The 22,086-nt window shown below is 47.8% G+C and overlaps 1 protein-coding gene across 2 annotated transcripts in view; it reads right to left on the minus strand.

The window, feature by feature from the left end:
- The window catches only part of LOC118087695 (B-cell receptor CD22), a 32,144-nt gene that overhangs the window by 5,929 nt on the left and 4,129 nt on the right, over positions 1–22,086 (minus strand). Inside the window, exons 1-5 of one of the 2 annotated variants that reach the window (XM_035120614.3) lie at positions 14,336–14,434; positions 3,170–3,331; positions 2,606–2,986; positions 1,435–1,728; positions 373–645 (exon numbers count right to left, since the gene is read on the minus strand). In XM_035120614.3, coding sequence (XP_034976505.1) covers positions 373–645; positions 1,435–1,728; positions 2,606–2,986; positions 3,170–3,212 — 991 coding nt within the window. In that variant the 5' untranslated portion in view covers positions 3,213–3,331; positions 14,336–14,434. Of the gene's footprint in view, positions 1–372; positions 646–1,434; positions 1,729–2,605; positions 2,987–3,169; positions 3,332–14,335; positions 14,435–22,086 lie in introns of those variants that run through there. The other variant, XM_035120615.3, reaches the window with a different exon arrangement.

A 22,086-nucleotide genomic window follows, 5' to 3' on the forward strand; every position in this document is an offset into this window, starting at 1 on the left:
AATGCGTTCCGAAGACACATTTGTAAGTCGAATCCCATAGGAATGCATTGGGAGAAAAAATTCGTAAGTCGAAGCAACCCTATCTAAAAATTCATAAGTAGAAAAAGTCCTATCTAAACCACATCCAAGATGGCGGACGGAGCTCCGTTCGTAAGTAGAAACATTCAAAAGTAGAGTTATTCGTAAGTAGAGGTACCACTGTAATAATAATCACCCATTGCATTTTTATAAAGGCATAGGAGCTCCAGGCGAAGAAAAAGGTGGCAACTTGACATAGTAAACATGAACTTGGTGTGACTTTGCCACTAAGCCCTAAGTAGGCTACATAAAAATACGGTGATAGTGAAACAAGAAATCAAAGCCTTTTCTTACACTCCACGTTGAGGTAGGTGGGCGGCGAGTCTTCCCCCATCCCAACATCATTCTCTGCAACACAGTGGTATGGCCCCGAGTCCCTCCGCACATCTGCCAGGGTCACCTCTGGCCCAACACCTGCTGCCCGCAGTGGTGCTTTGCGAGGCCCGAAGAACCACCGGTAACTGACAGCCGGGGGGTTGCTCTGGCTGCTGCATCGGAGGGTGACGCTGTCTCCTTCTTTCAGGTTTGGGTTCCCCACGACGGAGACGACAGCATTTTTGGGAGAATCTGGAAGAGTCCGTCAGAGTAGGGCAGAGGTCAATGGAAACCCATTTTGCTGCTAAGGCTGCACACTTCATCCTACACCAGGCATCCCCAAACTGCGGCCCTCCAGATGTTTTGGCCTACAACTCCCATGATCCCTAGCTAACAGGACCAGTGGTCTGGAAAGATGGGAATTGTAGTCCAAAACATCTGGAGGGCCGAAGTTTGGGGATGCCTGTCCTACACCTCACCTATTGATCCCAACTCCTCCGTCTGCACCTGCTGAATTTCTACTTGTTTTCTAGGAATTAAAGGTGCAGGGTCACACAAAAAGGGGGATAACAGCATATGGTTGCAGTGGGTGATGGGGGCCACATCCACACCATGTATTTAAAGCACACAGCTTTCCCCAAAGAATCATGGGCTGCTAGGAATTGTAGCACTGTGATGCTATAGTTCTCAGAATTGTTTGGGGAGAGCCATGGGCTTTAAATGCACGGTGGGAATGTGCTAAATTGTGCTATAAACATCTTGTTTCTATGCTTCATGTGGGTATAGAAAATGATTGTTCAAACCCCCTCCACTCTTTCCCATACTTTCCTAAACTGCAGGAATCTTTTCACTTTAGATTTTAAAAAATGCCCACTTTTATTTATAAAGCTAGCAAGTAACTAGTCCTCATGGTAGCTGGAAGAAAACGTCTTAACAATTTAAAATGAGAGCCAGCTTTCAAGGGCAGAGCATCCATTGCTTTGAAGTGAAGGGGACCTTCCGGCCGAATCTCCACCCACAATACTGTGTCCAGACACTCACATTTAACCTGCAGGTAGATTCCATTACTAGACTGTTGCTGGTTTGGGAAGGTGGCTGTGCACTGCAGGTATTTGCCATGATCCTTGTGCGAAGGGGTGTAGCTGAGTTCCGATTCCGTCCGCCAGGAACCCCCAGCAAGACGTTCCTGGGCTGTGGCAGCCTTGACTCCCACAAGGTTCCAGGCCAGAGTAGGTGGAGTCAAGGGGCAGGTGTGCAGGGTTGAACAAGTGATCAGGGTGCGGTCGCCTTCGGTCAGTAAGCCTGGGTCACTCACCTCCAGTTGCGATGGAGTGTCTGCAAGCAAAGAGGCTACAAATCAGCCCGAGGGCCACATTCCATTGTGGGGAACCTTTCAGGAGCCACATGCCAGTGGTGGACAGGGCCAGAGCACTCCTCTCCCATACCCCTCTCAAACTTCCATCCAGGCACGCAAGAGGCATGATCAGAGTTCAATGACGTATTCCAGTCAGGCAAAAGCTCTCAAGGAGGTGCAGTGAGGGGTGTGGCCTGAGGAAGGGGTGTGGCCTGGGAAGAGCCCTGAGGGCCAGATAGAGATGCAAAGGAGGCCAAATTTGGGCCCTGGCCATGAGATTCCTCCATGAGTGAGCGAGAGACTGGGATGCAGCAGGGATGGGAAGGCGGGGAGCCAGGCAGGTGGGCCAAGACCAAGCCGGGTGGCGGGATGGAACAGCGGTTTCCTGGGAGGAACGATAGTCACGTGATGCAGGGAGGGGGAAGGCTGAGCTGCCACCTAAACACCCACACACAAAAGGTGTTGAGCCCCATGGGTCATGTGACATGAGCAGTGGGGGGGGGGTCCCGGCCAGGTGGGGATGGAGATTTGGTCAGGTGGCCTGAAATTGGGCAGCTTGTAAGGCGAGGCCCCTATTTTGGGGTGGGGGTGACCGGAGGGAGCTTGCCTCTTAGCAAAGTGGGTGGGGGCATTGAGGGGGAGCCTACGTGGGGAGAGGCAGGAGCCTTTGGGTTTTTTTGAGTTTGGAAGGAAGTTCCGAGGGCGGGGTGGGGGGAGAGGATCAGGATGGAGACGAGAGGTTCTTGCTTTCGTTTTTACTATGCATTTTGTGCTTTTATGTTGTGAACCTTCCTGAGACCTGCAGGTATAGGGTTTAAATCATCACCATCAAATCATTGTCACTACTCCCCACCTCACCTGCTACATCCACCCGGACCGTGACGTCGTAGAAGCGGTGGCTAACCGAATCGGGGTTGATCCAGACATAGTAGCTCATGGCATCCTCGCTGCGAACAGGGTTGATGCTAAGGGTGCAGTTGCCCATCTCTAGGTCTCCCAGGACGTCCGTCCGCCCTTGGTACCCTGACAAGACGCTGCCCTGGCTTTTGCTGTTGTAGATTTCAGGGTACCCTCTCGACCGGTACTGGTACCAAGCCACACTGAACTTGCCAGCCCAGGAATCGCGGGAACCCGGGAAGGTGAACGAGCAGGGAATGACCACACAGGAGCCCTTCAGGGCTTGGATGGAGCTAGGCAGCATGGACGTCCAGGCATCAGAAACAGGGCTGTAAAACAGAACTGGGGAAAAGGTGTGGGGAGCAGGGAGAGAGTCTTTCAGCGGGTCTTTAAGTGGTTGTGGAATGCTCAAGGGTACACGCTACCAGTACCACTTTTCTTAGAAGAAAAGCATTGCTAAAGATCCAATTCTATACTGTGCGACATGGGCTTCCTGATAAGACCTGCCAGCAACAAGGAACCTACCTAGGAGACATGCCAGTGGGAGACCTTTGCCGGAGAGTCTCATGTTGTGAAGCACCTCTGGGTTCGCAGCCCTGAGAGAGGCTCAGGGCTGGGGGAATGGGAAATCCGTCTCTTCTCCGTCATGCACAGCGAAGCCAGCGGGTGAGTTGGAAGAAGGAAAAGCTGGAGGAAATTAAAGAGAAGTCAAGAAAATCAGGTGTGTGACAACTTTGATTCTGTATGGGAGCCAGCATGGTGTAGTGGTTAGAGTGTTGAAGTAGGACCTGGGAGACATGGGGATGGAAGCCCTGTCCCTCTTAGGTCTGTCGCTTGCTGGTAAGCATTGTTTCCTCTTCCCGGGCTAGTAACTTTAGTGAGCTTATTTGCAAGGCATGACCAAGGAACAGATTTGTTAAATGTTCTGGATTTTCTGAATTGCTGCCAGGATGTTCAGACTGAGGGCTGTGTGTGTAAAGAAGTGTAAGGAGACAGCTTGTCTTTAATGGACGTCCAGGATTTCACAAACCTTTGAAATACACAGTTTGGACTCATACTTTGGCCTCTTTCTTTGGCTAAATTCACATGGCCTTTCCCCCATTGTTTCTCCTGGCACGCTGTGTCATCCCCCACCGACCGAACACACGTCTCAGCTGTCTTACAGTGCAAACCAAGCCATGTCTACTCAGAAGTAGTGCTGAAGGAGAAATTCAACCCAGTTTACCTTCACAGGGGAACCTACGTAATGCAGAGTTCCCGAAACAATATGCAAACTGAAGCAGCCGTCCTTCGAAATCTGCCCTTTGAATTTTGCAATGCAGTTCTCCATCAAAGTATTGCGTGCAAAGATGCATATACTGGAGTAAAGGGTGCACAAAGATACAAGCAGTAGCAAAAAGAGCATACAAAATGCATTATATTACAGGAAACTGCTTTGCAGAAATAGGCATAATAGGCGAAAATTGCACATGAAAAAGGTTAATATTAGGAGTAATGCGCACTAAAATGCGGGTGAATTCTTACGATAATTTTTTAAAAATAAGGTTCCTAACTAATGAGGAAATGTGGGAAACTGGATTTAAAAGTGGGGCAAATTAGAAACTGATAAAAACCAAAATGGACAGACTTGCCCATCCCTACTCATAAGTAAGCCCTATTAACTTCAATGGGGCTTACTCCCAGCCTTGGCTGGATATCCCAGAGGTGGGAAAGGCGCAGAAAAGGGCAGACAAAATGACCAGCTCTTCTATGACTGAAAGATTACAATTGTTGGGGATTTTTAATTTAGAGAAAAAAGTGAGGAATGGGGGAGCTTGATAGAATTGTATCAAACTATGCTTGATGTAGAGAAAGCAGACGGAGCAAAGGTTTTCTCCCTCCCTCATAATGCTAGAAGCAATTAAGCAGAATGGTAGGAGATTCAGGGCAAGAGAACTGCAAAGTAGCATCTCTGTCTTGCAATGACTCAGACTGTTTTCATCCAAAAACAGAAGCTCTAGCACTGCCCTATGACCCTCGCAAAGTAAGATTTAACTGCCAGTCGAATCAACTTTTGTACAGTATGTGGATTGGTGAGGTGGGGCAGCATCTAATCCTTTGCTTCAGGCAGCAAAACATTTTGGGCTGACCCTAGCCATGAAGGGTGAAGCTCCATGTTGCTGGATTCCTGCCCATCTCAAGGCTGTTGAAAGCCCATCCAAAAACCTCAGTTAAAGGGTCCCCTTTAACTTTCTTGCTGCAACGTGAAGATGTCGAAACACCAGGCTCCTGGCAAAAGTCTCCAAGGCCTGGAGAAACTGGGATAAAGGGCCTTGCAAGAGACTAAAATAGCGCAAGAAAACACACCCTGCTGGGCTCCCTCCATCACCAGGAATTGCAAATTGATGGAAAGCGAAAGCAGACTACTGTATAGCAAATGTGTTGTGCAATGGGGCACTTTGACTCCCATCATTGCAGAATGCACAAAAAAGGATACATTTCCTACAAAAGAGACACAAAACTTTTGATTCCTGAATATGCTAAAGCTAAACAATATTAGAAGCGCTGGGAAAGCCAAACGTATTTATTTATTTTTTTATCACAGGTTTTTTTTATGGGCATTTCTTTTCTACACATTGTTTCCTCCTTTGTATTCTTGCCCTTGCTTCCCTGTCCCCCACTCCCAATATTTGTACATTTCTAAGAGTAAACACACTTTTTTTAAAGCAAGGGGGGAATACAGCTTATACCAAGTAAGCACACCTTGGGTGGGTGAGTATATAAGTGCCCTGTAGTACTTCCTCAATGTTACTACTGTCTGGAGCGGCACTCACTATAGCAGAACAACACCCCACCCCCTGCACACACAAACCAGAATATTTGTGGGGCAAAAAATTGCAGTATTTCAGCAGGATGTTATGGAGAATTGGAATCAAAGCAGTATGCCAACCACAAACCTTTTGCAGGCACGAACAGTATTGAATGCAGGACTTTTACACCATGATACCATCAAGACATGTGGGCTCTGGGCACATTACTACTTTAAAATTCAGTTAGTGCCACATTCCCTATTTTCTAGGGGCGCCCCTGATTTAGAGAAGCCATCCCGGTTTCTGATTTGATCCCGGAATGTCCTACTTTTCCTTAGGATGTCCCTATTTTCATTGGCGAAATGTTGGAAGTTATGGAGTTATCTGACCCCCAAGCTGTCTGAAAGAAATCCTGTATTAGGGAAGTTTTTTTAAAAAAAAAGTTTAATGTTTTATTATGTTTTTATATATGTTGGAAGCTGCCCAGAGTGGCTGGGGCAACCCAGTAAGATGTGTGGGGTATAAATAGTACAATTATCACTGTGGAATGGGACATCCCTATTTTCACTGGAGAAATGTTGGAGGGTATGCACATTCACATTCACCACTTTAAACAGTCAACACTCCCCCCCAAGAATTCTGGGACTTGTAGTTCATTAAGGGTGCTGAGAGAGTCCACCATTCCTCTCACGGAGGTATAATTCACAGAGCAGTTTAAGAACCAATGCCTCTTTTTTCAGTTTACACTGAAAACTGTATATCTGGAAAGAGAATGGGTGTGTGTACATCTGTTAACAACTTTCAGCCCCTTTCACAAACTACAGCTCCCAAAATTCTTTGGGGGAACGCCATGACTGTTCAAAGTGGTCTCATATTGCTTTAGAGGTATGGTGTGAATCGGACTCACATTTACCAACTTCGGCATAATGTTTTCCCATAAAATTTTGTTCTATAGGGAGGGAAAACATTCTTTTTATCAATTTGGATCGGAACTGGCTTTGGGGGGGAATGGGTCGAAATGCAGTATGTCGCACAGGATAGATGCTGGCTGTGTGTGCACCACTTCCTATGCCAGTGGTGGGAGCACACTGGATGCGGCGAGAGCCACCTCAAACCTCAAGCTACCTCTGGATAGAACAGGTTTGCTCTGGAGTTCATCCACAGGCTCGCTGGGATGCAGCAGGCACACACAGAGAGAGACACACAGAGGCACATGAGCCAGCGAGCGCTTGGCCCCCGAAGGTGCTGGCAGGCTGCCAAGTCCCAGCTCCCAGCCTCTATGGCCAGCACCAGAACCTCAAACGCCAGGCAGTCACCTCTAGCATGGCTCAGTTAATTGTTGCCTGCAGCTGAGCGCCCACCCGCAATCCTTTGGGATTTGAGATAGCCCACTCCCCTCCAGAGAAAACAAAAACAAAAAACAGCAGCTGCCCCCTCCTCTCTGCCTGCATCCTGGCTGCCAAGCGACAGACATCTGCACCCTCCTCTCGCTCAGGCCTGCAGCCCACCACAGAGCCAGGGCTCTGTGTCATCGGCAGCATCACCACCAAGAGCGCACAATGTTCTAGCGATGCACGGAGAGGTGGCCTCAGGGCGATCTAGCTGCTGTCCACACCAATTTGAAGCCGCTGCCTCTCACCCCCCCTCCCCTCCCTTGCTTGCACCCCAGCGGCTAGATAGTGCTTAATTTCTAAAGCAAAAGAGGGGGTGGGGAAGAGGCAGTTTCAATGTTACGCCTTCCCATCGGGGGGGGGGGGGGAGGCTGCCCTGATGAGTGGAGGCTGGCTCTGACTCATTAAGGGCGCTGCACATGTTGTGTGTTCTCGCCCTTCCTGAGTGAAGTCTGCCGCTTGTGGCACTCGCATTCTCCGACCCCATCTACATACAGGCCGGGAGCCGCTAGCTGTGGTTTCCCAAAGCACACACGCTGTGTGGGGGCGAGGTTGCCAACTGACCGGCCTGGCCTATTGTTGCTGGGCTTTTCACGGCAACTTGATGGCCCGCAGACTGTCTTTCCAGAGTGCTGCATGCTCTAGTTATTTCCCGCTTGGACTACTGCAATGCGCTCTATGTGGGGCTACCTTTGAAGGTGACCTGGAAACTGCAACTAATCCAGAATGTGGCAACTAGACTGGTGACTGGGAGCAGCCGCCGAAACCACATAACACCGGTCTTGAAAGACCTGCATTGGCTCCCAGTACGTTTCCGAGCACAATTCACAATGTTGGTGCTGACCTTTAAAGCCCTAAACGGCCTTGGTCCAGTATACCTGAAGGAGCGTCTTCACCTCCATCGCTCTGCCCGGACACTGAGGTCCAGTGCCGAGGGCCTTCTGGCGGTTCCCTCGCTGCGAGAAGCCAAGTTACAGGGAACAAGGCAGAGGGCCTTCTCGGTAGTGGCACCCGCCCTGTGGAACGCCCTCCCACCAGATGTCAAAAAGAAAAATAACTACCAGACTTTTAGAGGACATCGGAAGGCAGCCCTGTTTAGGGAAGCTTTTAATCTTTAAGAAATTAGTGTATTTTAATATTTCTGTTGGAAGCCGCCCAGAGTGGCTGGGGAAACCCAGCCAGATGGGCAGGGTATAAATAATAAATTATTATTATTATTATCATTATTATTGGTTGAACTCCATTGATTCAGGGCAGCTAGTGGTGCAATGGGTTAGTGTGTGTGGCTATTAACCAGAAGGTTGGTGGTTTGAGCCCACCCAGGGGGAGCTGTGGGCAGCATTCCTGGATTCCACAGGCTTGGGCTAGATGACCCCCGAGGTCCTTTCAAGCTCAACAATTTTGTGAGTTTATTCCTCTCTTTTTAACCATCTCCTGCTACTGCCTGCAGATTATCCTGTTGTTCAAAGGCAAAGGGGAAAGAGCTGGGCAGGGAGGCTGGCATCCCTAACACTCTATGCATGAACTTGTGTCCAGAATAGGCATACACACCCAGGGATCACATGTCCTGAATTTTAAATTACTGTCACCCACCATAGTGAAGAGCAGGTAATAAATTCCAATATAATAATAATTAATATGTTGAGCTGTATGTGGGTTGCAAGCTCATCTTATGCAGGGTGTGCTTTCTGGATAAGAAATGGGCGAGGTGCAAAGTAGCCATAGGGGAGGGGATACTCTGTGCATTCTCAGGAGCACCCTGTACTTTAGTATCCTCACTTGTTCCAGGGGATGGGTACGATTCAGTTTAAATCTTGCCACTGAGCTACAACTCCCTACACGCAATCCTTTATTCATTCAACAAAACGTACATGCCGCTTGGTTGTAAACAGAACCTCCTGGAGGTTTGCAAAGACAAACGTCAGCATTGTCGATAAAACACAAATGCTAAAAACGGATATTTTGAAGATTGGAAACATAATTAAAATCAACAATAAGCTAATACAAAATACAAAATTAAAATGCATGCCAGCATCCTACATGTCTGGAAACAAAAATGCTTCAAGCAGGCCCCAAAACGAGTACAGGGAAGGCAGAAAGTTCTGAAATGTAGGTGCTGCTATGCTGAAAGGTCGATTTTATTTATTCATTTTTTTATTTTGCAAACGCAGGGGAAATATAATGTGGCACCTGTAAGAGAACCAGTCCCACAGATTGAAGCAGCCCTTGAGTAACCTTGTCCCAAGCTGTTAAGGGCTCTATATACCAAGAGTAACACCTTGAACTTGGTTGCGTATCAAATGGGCAGCCAGTGTCCTGCATGCTCCTTCCTTTATGCATCTCTGCCCACTCCCTGTCTGCTTGTTTCTTCCTACTGTCCTCTGCTGCCCTCGATGTGTGCTGGCTTTCTAGCCTCAGCCATTTCCTGCACCCTGCCTTGCATGTGCGTAGGCCCTTTGTGAACAAGAGGCTCATGCAGAGGCTTCTCCCGCGGGATCCAAGCAGCCAGCTTGGTGGCAGGTTCGATCCCCAGCATCTCCAGATAAGGCTGGCAAAAAAGATCCTGTCGGAGATCCTGGAGAGCTGCTGCTAGTCAAATACTGAGAGATGGACCAAGCGGCCTCCAGAGCAGGGCTGCTGTTTCCTCTGCATCTCCATGGTTCGTCTCAGCCTTGCTGTCCTCTCTACCCAGCCCCTGCGACTCAAAAAGTTTTGGCAGGCTTCCTACCATCAAGCGATATGCAAATTCAAAGAAACAAAGTGAAATATAGGTGGGTGCGCGCCTGCACCCAGTCTTCTATTTAACTACTTGCCTGGTCACCACAGGTGACCAGGAATTCCATGCAGGCGAGTAAGCAGGCTGGTAGAAGAGGGACCAATTGCTCCAGAGCTGCCATTGAGGGTCAACCTAGTTGATCATCTGCTTGGAGACCACATTCCAGTTGCGGGCTCACTGACCTGCTCTTTCTCTTCCCCACTGCAAGCTCCTTGTCCACCATCCCTCGTTCTGGCTCAGTAAACCAAAGGGGATCAGTAGTTGCCTCTCCCTACCTGCTCGCTCATTAGCCTTGGTTCTCTGCCTGCGAAGGAGCAGGATGTGAGGATAACAGCAGGGGAGACCAAGGCTCATAGTGGGAGGGGGCAGGTGAGCTTGAACAGGGTGTGTGGTGATCTGTCTCTCCTCCACCAGCCCTCTTGGTGGAAGTTGGTTGTTGTCGTTGTTATGAACCTGCTCAGCGTGTAGAGCAGGGATAGGCAACCTGTGGCCTTCTAAGACATTCCCATCAGCCACAGCTACCATGGCTCATGCTCAGGAAGGATTGGAGTTGTAGTCCAGCAAGAGACATTTTGCCTTGCAACTTCATAGCTGGTTCTTCAGTTCAGATTCTCAGGGCAAATGCTTCTGAATTTAAAGAACTTGCAAGCCTTTCACAGGCTGTTCTCCTTTCTGTTAGATCCTTGGGGGTTATACACCAACAACATCTGGAAGGCCACAGGTTCCTCTTCCCTGGTCTAAAAGCTCCTGCTCAAGTCCTGCTTGTGTAAACAACAACACACAACACAATGGCCAATAATATGATAATAATAATAATAATAATAATAATAATAATAATAATAATAATTTATTTATTTATACCCCGCCCATCTGGCCAGGCCTCCCCAGCCACTCTGGGCGGCTTCCAACAGAAATATTAAAATACAATAATTTATTAAACAATAAAAGCTTCCCTAAACTGAATCTTTATAACATAATATTGTTTCGAAGTTCATAAACAGAAGAACTATCTATCTATCATCTATCTATCTATCTATCTATCTATCTATCTATCTATCTATCTATCTATCTATCTATCTATCATCTATCTATATATATATATAGGAAAACACAAACAATGAGATTCAAATGAATGTTAGATGCGGTCAGTCTTTAAGGTGGAGGCAAAAAACCTTCCCAAAGTCAATGTCCTACAACTGTGTGATGGTAGGTTCTCAGCACCAAACAGAACAGTTTTTCCAGATAATAAACTGTTTCAAATGACTGTCCTAAAAGGTACAACAAATAGTCATGGATCAGCAATCACTGAAAAGTGTAGCAAGCTGCTGCTGAAGAATCATCTTTGAAACAGTTAATTTATTTGTGTTTTCCTATATATATTTAGTTCTTCTGTTTACGAACTTTGAAACAATATTATGTTACAAAGATTCAGTTAGCATATTATTAGCCATCAGTGTTGCGTGTTGTTGTTTAGACTGTTCTGTTTTTGCAACACAAGTCCTGCTTGTGGGCTGGCCTCCATGAGAACAGGATGCTGGGCTAGATGTGTTTTTTTGCCTTTGGTCCAACAGGGCTCTCTTTGTTGCAGGAAATTAAAATGTCAGTCACCCAGCTGAAGTGTCCTTCCAGCCTGCCATTCTGACCAAACCCAGGAGGTGGGATGTAGCCACCCTTTTATTTTCCCACAATGCCCTAACTGTAGCACCACTCTGGGGCATTGTGGGAAATTAAATGGCGACCACTTCCTGCCTCCTTCTGCAGCTTAGAGAGCTGCTACCATAGTCTGGTAAACCTGCCCACTGGCCGAGGAGTGGGGACATCAGATGGCATTTCACTCAAGTCCTCCCCCCCCCCAAAAAAACCCCACACCCTGGAACAGGCCCTGCCTAGTATTCTGATTAATGTTACAATTATTTTTCTGGCTTTTCTGGATGAAGAAGTCGAGGGTAGGTTGGGGCAGCTGGATTTCTGCTAACGTTGAACATGGATTTGGAAATCTGCCTGGACATTTTCAAATGCACATGAAATTTTTGGTTCGGTATCCCATTGCTGACAAACCTACTAATGGTCACCCATATAAATTGCTCACAGACTAGCACTGAAAAAAACAACAAACGATTGAAAGGCAAAAGGCCACACACAGGCACACTTTCCAAAAAACAACAAAAGTTATCTGTGCAGCTGTAATTACAAGCCCTTCGATCTGTTCTGACACACCCCTCTCTCTTTCTCTGCAAAACTCCCTCTCTCTGTCCCTATGGGCTCCCTCTCCCAAACCATTCCTATCTCCACCCACCCTGACCTTATCTGTTCATCTCTGCTCCTGGCATACATTGCTCCCTGGACATTAAAAAAATCTGTCTCCCTGTGGACATTCATACACACTGGCATCGAATCCCCACCTCCCTGCTTATTTTTTTTCTCCCTAGCATCTTCCAACCTCAGGAAAGAGGCTGGGCCAAGAACATGGGTAGACAAACTAAGGCCAGGGGCTGGAATCCGGCCCAATTGCCTTCTAAATCCAGTCCACGGACAGTCCGGGAATCAGTGTGTTTTTACATGAGTAGAATGTGTCCTTTTATTTTAAATGCATCTCTGGGTTATTTGTGGGGCATAGGAATTCGTTCATCCCCCCCCCCCAAATATAGTCCGCCCCCCCCACAAGGTCTGAGGGACAGTGGACTGGCCCCCTGCTGAAAAGGTTTGCTGACCCCTGGCCAAGAGGATAACAGTCCAAGGGCCAATGTGGCATAGTGGTAGGAGTGTCAGGACTAGGACCTGGGAGACCAAGGTTCGAATCCCCACTCAGCCAGGAATCCCACTGGGTGATCTTGGGCCAGGCTTCCTCAACCTCAGCCCTCCAGATGTTTTTGGCCTACAACTCCCATGATCCCTAGCTAGCAGGACCAGTGGTCAGGTATGATGGGAATTGTAGTCTCAAAACATCTGGAGGGCCGAGGTTGAGGAAGCCTGCCTTGGGCCATTCACAGCCTCTCAGCCTAACCTTCCTCACAGGGTTGTTGTGGGGATTAGATGAGGGGGAGAACAACGTTTTGCCACCTTGATCTCCTTAAAGAAAAAAATATGGGATGTGAACACAATAAATACATAACACAACCTGACTAGGATTGGGCCAACAGGTCCACTTCAGTTTCTCATTTTTCCAAACATCCACATTCCCACATCAGTTTGCAATGTATTTATTTTATTTATTTATTTATTTTATTGGTAAAGAACTCCTCATGGAAGTTGCTAAGCATTTTAGTTGCTCCTAACGTACACATGCACATACGCATTTTTTGCCTATCATAACACATTTTTCCAAAGCAGCTTCCCCGGCAAAAGTAAACTTCCAGTTTTGGGGCAAGGAAACCTGACTATGGGGCCCAGGGGCCCAGACACTCACAATCCCCCCCCCGGTACTTTCCATATCTTGGAAGGTATGGCATTGTCACAGTCCAAGACCACATGCTAGTCAGCCAAAAGCACTCAAAACGGGTGCAGAACGGGGCCAGAAAAAGGGTGCGGCCTAGGAATAACTCCAAGGGCCATATAGAGACCTTGAGGGCCACATCTGCTCTCCTTAGGTCTGTGGCTCCCCATCCTTGAATTAATCAATGAAATCTGCATACCTTTACATACTTGAGGGGAGGGGAATCATTCTAAAGAAATGGAGTATAGTGCGAGACCAGGGTTCAAATCCCCACTTAGCTGTGAACCTATCTGGGAGACCGTGGGCTAGTCACTACCTGTCAGCCCTGCCTACCTCAGCTCCTTGGAGAAAAGGATGGGATATAAATAAAACAAACAGTAACAACGGCCCACACCCCCTACTTTCTTGTTCATGGGTCAAATACAGCAGGCACCTTCTTAATAAGAGGCAAAGACCCCACTTTAATTCTCTTACACAGGAGGAAGGGATGCCTGTTGAAAAATGCCACTTGCTGCCTGAAATCACAATTTCATTTTAAAATATTTTCAGTCACCCACAACATTTCTCATCGATCCATCCAACCGGTTGACCAGCTCACAGTAGTGCAGCCCTGGAAAACTCCGTTTTCGTTTTAAGCATGACTTTCTCCAAATGTCGTGGGCATCAGAGGGAAGTAGTGGCTAGTGGACAGAGGCTTAGAGCAAAGGGCAGAGTTCTTCTGGGGCCTTTTATCCCTCCGCCTGAGAAGGCAGCAGAGTCTTAGCAGCTTCTCTCGAGTTGTTGTCCTTATCTGTGGGAGGGATCTGGGGGTCTATGCTGGTTTTTCTTTGAAGGCGGTGGGGGAGGTAATCCAGCCCAGGATTCTCGAAACGGGGTTAGAGTCTCCCTTCTCTTCTCGGGGCAGAAGAGGATTCTTTGCAGGCTTGAGCCAGGAGGTTGAGAGAATCTGCTTTCCCTAGCTGTCAAAATCTCCGCAGATTTGCAGGCGAGGGGAAGCCTCTTGGGTTCTGCCTTCAACTACAGGAGGGGAGCAGCAGTGTGGTTAGGGGGTAAGAGAAGAAGAGGAAGAGGAAGAGGAGGAGGAGGAGGAGGAGGAGGAGGAGGAGGAGGAGGAGGAGGAGGAGGAGGAAGGGATAGCCTGGCATGGTCCCCTGGACTCCTGGGTTCTTTCCTCTGACTGGTTGTGTAAACAACTAGTAAACACTTCTCCCTCTCACAAGCTTTGCTCCCAAGCGACCCCCAACCGAGAAAAGAATGCCCCTTCCCCACCCACCCCAACAAACATCTCTCCAAGGGACTCACCTATCACAGACCAGGGGGTCTCCAGCTGCTGCCCCCCAGCACCTGCAAGCGGGGCAGCTTCCTCCTCACGCTCTATTTCTTCCTCTCTGTGTGTCATTCTCTTTATCATTTCATCCCTCCCTCCCTCCCTCTCGTGTCCTCTCCCCGCTCCTGCCAACTATAAATAATCACTTCTCTCTCTCTCCCTCCCTCTCTCTCTCATTCTCTCTCTCTCTCTCTCTCTCTCTCTAGCCCAGGGCGCTGCAAAGTTTCTGCGCTCCGCTGCTTCCAGCCTTCAGCACCAATTGGCCTCACTCGCCAACCTGCCTCACTACCTGCTGGTTTTACCGGCAAAGAGGAATGTTTGGCTATGTGCTCCCAGAGTCGCTGTCCTTTTGAACGCGCACGTCCCCGAACCTTGCACTTTCCTGGTCAAGGAATGTGTACAAAAAGGCACGCTCTAGGGTGAAAGCGTGCGTAAAAATGCACGCAAGGTTGTGACAATGGCGTGCAATGGTGCATTATACGAGGGTAAATTTCTTGCAACCAGATATGAGGCAGAAATGACATAGAAACATGTGTTTATCAGGAGAGATTTGGGCTAAAACACTGATGAAGTTTCATGAGGAAGAGAAAGAGAAAGAAAGAGAGAGATCTAAATTTAGGATTGGGGAAATTAAAAACAGAGAGAAACTGAAATTGACACATTCGCAGATGCCTATTCTTGGAGGCCAGTCACTCACTCTTGGCTTAATCTATCTGGTAGGGTTGTTGTTGTGGGGCTAAAAGAGGGAGAGGGAGAACTTTGTATGCCACTTTGAGCTCCTTAAAGGACAAGTGGGATATAAATGTAAACAAACAAATAATATCCACTCACCATTTCTGAAATGTGATTGGGGGCAGTGGCTTCCAGCCTTTATGAATCTGGCATCCAACATGAGTCTAAAGCATAAGACCCTGCCTGGGGAGATGGTGGTCTCTCTCTCCTTTACTGGTAGTGTTTAAGCAGAGGCTGTGTGGCCACCTGTCAGCGATGCTGTAGGTGCAAGATCCCTGCACTGAGCCAGGAGTCAGCCTACATGGCCTTCTGGGACCCCTCCCAGCTCTGAAATGCTATTTATTTCCATTCTGTTTCTCCTCTCCTCTCTCCTTCCTTTCCCTTTCACTCCATTCTCATTTTCTGATGCCGTTTCAGCGCATCAGGGACCCTCTGTTGAAGGCCAAAGCCAATAGAACGGGGATCAGCCTGGAGTTCAAAACATGGATTTTTTTGATCCGGGTTGGCATCCACTGTTAGTCCTGTTCAGAGAAGACCCGCTGAAATCGATGGGTGCAGCTAAAGTTAGTTTCAATGGGCCTACTCTGAGCAGGATTTGAGTTGGCCAGAACCCCACCTGTTTATTTTGTAAAAACTGTGTTTATATTAAATGTCTCTTATCCCTCCTTATGGTAGTAGCGATGCTATTGCAGCCCACCTCAGGTCAGGCTGCAACTCAGCCATAGGCCCAACCCACTCATTTGGGGGAATCTGTGGCTCCTCCGAATGCCGCTGGACTGCAACTCCCAGTGTAGGCGCTTGCCTGCCGTCAATAGGCAGCGAGTTCCAAAGTGTAAGTGCTGTCACATCAGTTTCTCCCAAATGCAGAACAAGGATCACGTGGCGCCCATAAGCAGTGCCAGCTCTGCCCGTATGACTGAGTTCTTACCCACCACAGCTGCTACTTCCTGTGGAACAACATTTTGGTGCCGCTCATACCCACAGTGTAACAGCTAGGATACATCATTTCATCATTTCATTCACGGCCTTAGGAAGGCAAGCATCTGCAGAAGTGCTTAAAAATGGACTGTGCCACTTCAAGTCAGAGTTGAGCACATTTTTTAAAAAATGTTCGTTTACATTTAAAAACATAAAACAAAAAGCTAACCTCCCTCCAGATAGAAAACTAGCTAGATCTGGCAAAGGGCTATGCTAGTTTTCTCCTTGCAGGGAGTGGGTTTGTTTTTAAAGGCAGGGGAGCATCCAAACTTGTTTTCCCCCCACCTGCAGCCTGAAGTGGTACAGTCCATTTCACCCTCCCCACATTTCCTCCTGAGACCAGACCTCAGAGACAAATCATCAAGTGGTCAACACCCATCTGTTCTCGAGCATCCTGTGGCATGGCTAGGCAAAGCCAGCTATGCCTGGGGTTGGGTGGGGGAGAGAGAGCATATGCTTCACATCTAGGAAAAGAGGTGACAGTGCTCAAGAGCGTGGTGTCTGATCTGGATACTTTTCTCCCTAATCCACGATGTGAAAATTATCCATAATTATTCCCACGGTAAGGGAGACGCGCTCTGCACCTGTGCAGAGTTGCTGTTGTGTATTCTTACTCTCCGAGTTGCTAGCCTGACCCCTGGCATTGAAGGCTGATGCAGGAACCAGCCCCTGGCAACAAGTTAAGGACCGGTGCAGGATGGTGTTGCTGGCAAATGTGGGTTCTGGTTGGCTGCAGGTCCACTAGGTCTAAGATTTGACTCAATGTGCAAAGCCGAGCCAAGAGCCAGGAATTCAACAGGGAATTCCAATGCCATGTTTATGTGGAAGCAACCCTCCTGTATATACAGTGCGATTTACTCCACAGACCCTAGTAAGTGTGCCTAGGATGGCATACTCTCCAACATTTCTCCAATGGAAATAGGGACGTCCTATTCAACAATAAATAGTAATAACAATACCCCGCTCATCTGACTGGGTTTCCCCAGCCACTCTGGACGACTTCCAACGTATATAAAAGCATAATAAAACATTTAAAAACTTCTCCACACAGGGCAGCCTTCAGATGTCTTCTAAAGGTTGTCAAGTTACTTATCTAGTTTGCTTGGAGGGTCGTATACCTCCATACCCGCCAACATTTCTCTGATGAAAATAGGGACGTCCTAAGGAAAATCAAATCAGAATCTGGGATGGCTTCTGTAAATCCAGGACTGTCCCTGGAAAATAGGGACACCCGAAGAGTCTGGGATGGCAGCCTTTCAATGCCCATGGCATTTTAGTGTGCTTCCCTTTGGCTGGCTTGTTCCCGCTGCACACAGGTGCAAGAGAAATGCAAGTGATTTGTGAAATACAGTGGAAATCCCTATACACTTGTTTACAGAATCAGAGTCATGTGAGACTCCCTCTAGTGGTTTTTTTGTTTTTTTGAACGAAACAAAAACACTTTGTGGGCATTGATCTCTCTCTCTTGGTCTCGGTCTCTCTCTCACTCTTGCTTCTCCATACCGAAACTTCCCAATGTCACTATTTTCTAGGGCAAGTCCCCGTTTCCTGATCTGGAAAAAAAAACCATCCTCTCACTGCTGCTTTTGGGGTTGAGGGTAGAGATGCCTTTGGGGGAATAACATACTATGCCTATGTCTGCACTAGAATCAGGCAAAGGCAAACAAACACACACACCCTGGAAACTCTAGCTCACTGGTCTTCCATTGGTGAGTTGGGGCCCACTAGTCCACTGTTCCCCAAACTTGGGTTTCCAGCTGTTTTTGGACTAGAATTTTCATCATCCCCGACCTGCTAACTAGGGATGATGGGAGCTGCAGTCCAAGACCAAGCTGGAGACCCAAGTTTGGGAAACAGTAGACTAGTGGATCACAGCCTGATCCAAGGTGGGTCTCAACAGGAACACTTCCCACCATGCAAATATATGGTAAAAAGATGAAGTGATGGGTCCCCAAATGCATGTTTAAGTTAAAAGCGGGGCTGGATAAGGAAAGGTTGAAGACTGCAGCTGCAGAAGATGGATCTCTGAGAGAGGGAATGTGGCAAGAGATGCATTTGGACCCAGGACTCCTGCCTCTGGGCATGCGGCCTGCTTTTTTTTTAAAGCACAGCTGGTTTGTTGTGGTTGCATTTTTATTGTTTATCATGTGGTCATTGTTTATCATATGTCGCAAGCAGGCAGGGCCGGCTCTGTTGTTAGGCAGAGCTAGGGCTGGTCCACACTTCCTTTCGTCTCATGATTTCTAGCCACGGGTCCAAGAGATTCTATTTTTTTTTAAAATTATATTTTATTGGTTTTATAGTATAAAAAAAGAGAAAAAAGAAAAAAAGACAGACATACAAAAGAACTACTACATAACATATTTACCACTGGTTTCCGCCCACCCTTCCAGAGCCCTCTCCTCCCACCAGAGGGACCCCCGAAAGGCAGGCAGCCGGCAGTGTTTCCTTTTGTAGTTGAATTTCTCTCCCACCCCTCCCTCCCCTCCCCAGAACCCCCCCCCTGCCACCGAGAGGCTCTAAGAGAGGGAACGAATGGGGGGCATCCGTCCAACCAGTTTCCAAACAGAGAAAGAAGAAAAAAGAAAAGAAAGGAAAAGAAAAAAAGAAAACCAAAAGAAAAAATGGAGGGGGGGGCAAAAAGGAAAAGATCCCCCTAAAAAAGAAAAAGAAAAAAAAAGAAAAAAGAAAACTAGAAACTGAAAAGGAATAAAAATAAAAAATAAAAGAAAAAGAAAAAGAAAAAGGACCTCCCCAAACCTCCCCCCTATCCCGACTTCCATTTTCAATTCTTATTCAGCAGTATTCTTAATCCCATTCTATTACTACAGAAAAAAAGAAAAATTACCTTATATTATAAAAGCTATCCCAATTTTTAAATCCTCTTAATCAAACTAAATTTATATTTCCGAATCTTTTCATAATCAAATCTACTCATTACCTTTTTTTTTTGACCAGCCTATCTTTTTTTCCCCCTCCAAAGAACCTCTTTATTATTCTTACTTTCACAAATTTTTAAACATCATTATCATCCCCTCCCCACCCCGGTCACGGCCTTTCCCTTCCAGTCGGCCTTTCCCTTCCAGAGATTCTATTTTTTGTCCCTCTACTTCGTTCCCTGGGAAACCAACAAATGGAGCCATCAAGGCAGGACTTTAGTGCAGAAGCCCAGAGCCCCATTTAGCAGGGCTGGCTTACCACCAGTGCTTTTCATCTAGGTTTAAAAAAAAGTGCCGGTATTCACTGGCCAGAAGAGCGCTGACTCCCCCCCCCCACACACACACATGGAGGGAGCGCAGTCATGTGATGTGTTGATGTGCTGCCCCCTGCCAAGGCATATTGGGGGAGCCGAAGCCCCCTCCGCCCCCTATACCCAGCGCCGCTGCCAGCAAGCAGGTGGAGGAGGGGCGTGGCCTGAAGCCAAGGCTGGGCAGTGAGGTCAGGCTAGCCGCTTGATGCTCCTTTGCCCACCCACCCACCTAGTGGGATACTGCCACCCAGGTGAACAGCACAGCTGCCAAGTCCGGGTCGTAAAGATCCGGGATCGGCAGCGCGCGCATGACCGGAAGTTGCGTGACGCAACTTCCGGTGGCGCTTTGCCCTTCTATGGGCACCAGAAAATGGCGGCGCCGGCGCCGGAAGTCGCGTCACGCAACTTCCGGTCATGCGCGGAAGCGACTTCCGGCGCCGGCGCCGCCATTTTCTGGTGCCCATAGAAGGACAAAGCGGCACCAGAAAAATGGCCGCTGGGCAGAAGCCAATTAAAGGGAAAATACCGGGATTTTCCACCAAACGGGAGACCGCCGGGAAACGGTAAGAAAAAAGGGGTTTTCCCGGCAGATACGGGATACTTGGCAGCTATGGTGAACAGGCCTCCCCTGCCTGGCTTTGAGAAGGTGGCAGCAGAGCTCCAGGGTCCTGTCAGAGCATTGCACCTCTAAGTGAGGCAAATGCTTCCTGGCCTTGGGGAAGGAGATGTGATGCTTTGAAGGGGTCAGAGTCCTTCCACCTCCTCTCCCCACAAAAGTGGTGGTACTGTCACTGGCAGAGGAAGGGGGTGTGGTGGGTACAGTCTGCCCTGGAGTCATCCCTGAGTGGGGGGTGGCATCGCCACGCTGCCCCCCTGGGACTCTCGTCCCACCCCGTAGGTGACTAGCCCTGCCCCAGATGCACAGCATGTGCGCCGCTCTGGGTGTCAGAGAAGCTAGCTCCGCCTCTGGATCCTGTGTATTGTTGCATGACACCAGGAAAAAGCACTGCTTCCCACATTTTGAGGTAAGATAAGCCATGCCCATTAGTTGCTGGTATGTGATTAAATCCCACCGCTTTTAAAGCAGGGGCATTCCACAAGACTATAAAGACCAGTGTCTAAGGGCCTTTCCAGAGTGTCGCTAAATTTGTGCAGGATTCAATCACACGATTTCAGGCCCTGCAATTAAAGTTGTTTTGGTGCTTTTGTGCAAAAAAAACTACTTGCACACACCCACACACCCCGGGACTTTTTTGCAATAAGGAAACGGAAAATGCACTGGAAACAACATTGTCTAACCTCCCCGCAAGCAAAATGGAATGAATGCTCAATAAACAGCCATCTAACCTCCCTGCGAAGTTTGTGCAAACTGATCAGAATGAATGCTCAACAAGCAGGTCACCTGAAAGTGAGCTAAGATTACCTAAGTGCACCTCTGCCCCAGAGCCGTTATAGAGGATCAACAGGGGCAATTTCACTCCGTGGGAGAACAGAGATGTGAGTGCCAGGCAGTCTTGCCCTGCACTCCTCAAGCCAGAGTCTGCTAAAGCTCCCATCGTTCCCAGCCAGCATGGCCAATGGGATGGGCGAATCAATTGATTTTGGTTTCTTTCACTTTCCCAGTTTTCCAGCCTTAAGTTCAGCACTCCACATTCCCGCATCAGTTTGTGGTTTTTTAAAAAGTCCTCATGAAAATCCACCAGCATTTTAGGGCAAATTTATCCCAATAGGCACACTTTTGCATGGAAATAAATAATAACAACAACAACAACAACAACATCTGTGCATGATATATGCACTTTTGCAAAGTGCTTTTCCCCAATATAATGCATTTTTAATGTCCCTTTCACCAATATATCTATTTTATGGACACTTTGCCCCAGAATATGCACTGGGCTGGAGGGCTGCATTGCAACATTTGGAGAAACGCTGTGCAGTATTTGGAAATCCACAAACGGCTTGATAAATCTCTGGTGGCAATTAAAACGGGGACATTTTCATCCCCACGAAGAGTTCACATATTGCTTCAGAAAGTGTGAAATGGGTAGATTTGCCTTTAAATGCAAACCTCTCTGAATTCCTTCTCCATTCCCTAGGTCAGGGATGATGGGAGCTGAAGTCCACAGCATCTGGCCGCTGCCACACTGGCTGCTTATGCCCAACATGGGCCTTCTGCCCTCTGAGTGATCTGAAGGTCACTCAGGCTTCTTTAACAATAGCAAATACACACAACTGAAAATCAGGCTGCCAAAATGAAAAAGAAAAAAAAAGCTGGGGAAGGACACCACAAATGGATTTTGATGTGGAAAAACAAAACAATACTGCAGCCACTTCCAGACTGGGAGGGATTCAATCAGCAAACTCAGGTTGCACAACTGAAGTTGATTTGGTGCTCTTATGCCAGAAATCCCAGTGTCCCTCCACATCCCTGAAAAATGATGGAGAACTGCACTGGAAAGTGTGGAATGGCAATTGCTTGATGGAACATCTTCTAACATCCCTGCAAACAAACCAAGAAAGAACACTGAATCACTGATGTCATCTAACACACCCTGCAAACTTTCACAGAATCACAGAAGGGATTCCGAGAGTCATCTAATTCAGCACTCTGCAATGAAGGAAATTAAAGCATCCATGACAGATGGCTATCCAACCTCTGGCTTAAAAACCTCCACTGTCAAACAGTTCTTATGGTCAGAAAGCTCTTCCTGGTGTGTAGTTGGTATCTCTTTTCTTGTAACTTGAAGCCATTGGTTTGGGTCCTAG

Source organism: Zootoca vivipara, chromosome 6 (genome assembly GCF_965207765.1).
Source record: "Zootoca vivipara chromosome 6, rZooViv2.hap1.1, whole genome shotgun sequence".
Classification (NCBI taxonomy): Eukaryota; Metazoa; Chordata; class Lepidosauria; order Squamata; family Lacertidae; genus Zootoca; species Zootoca vivipara.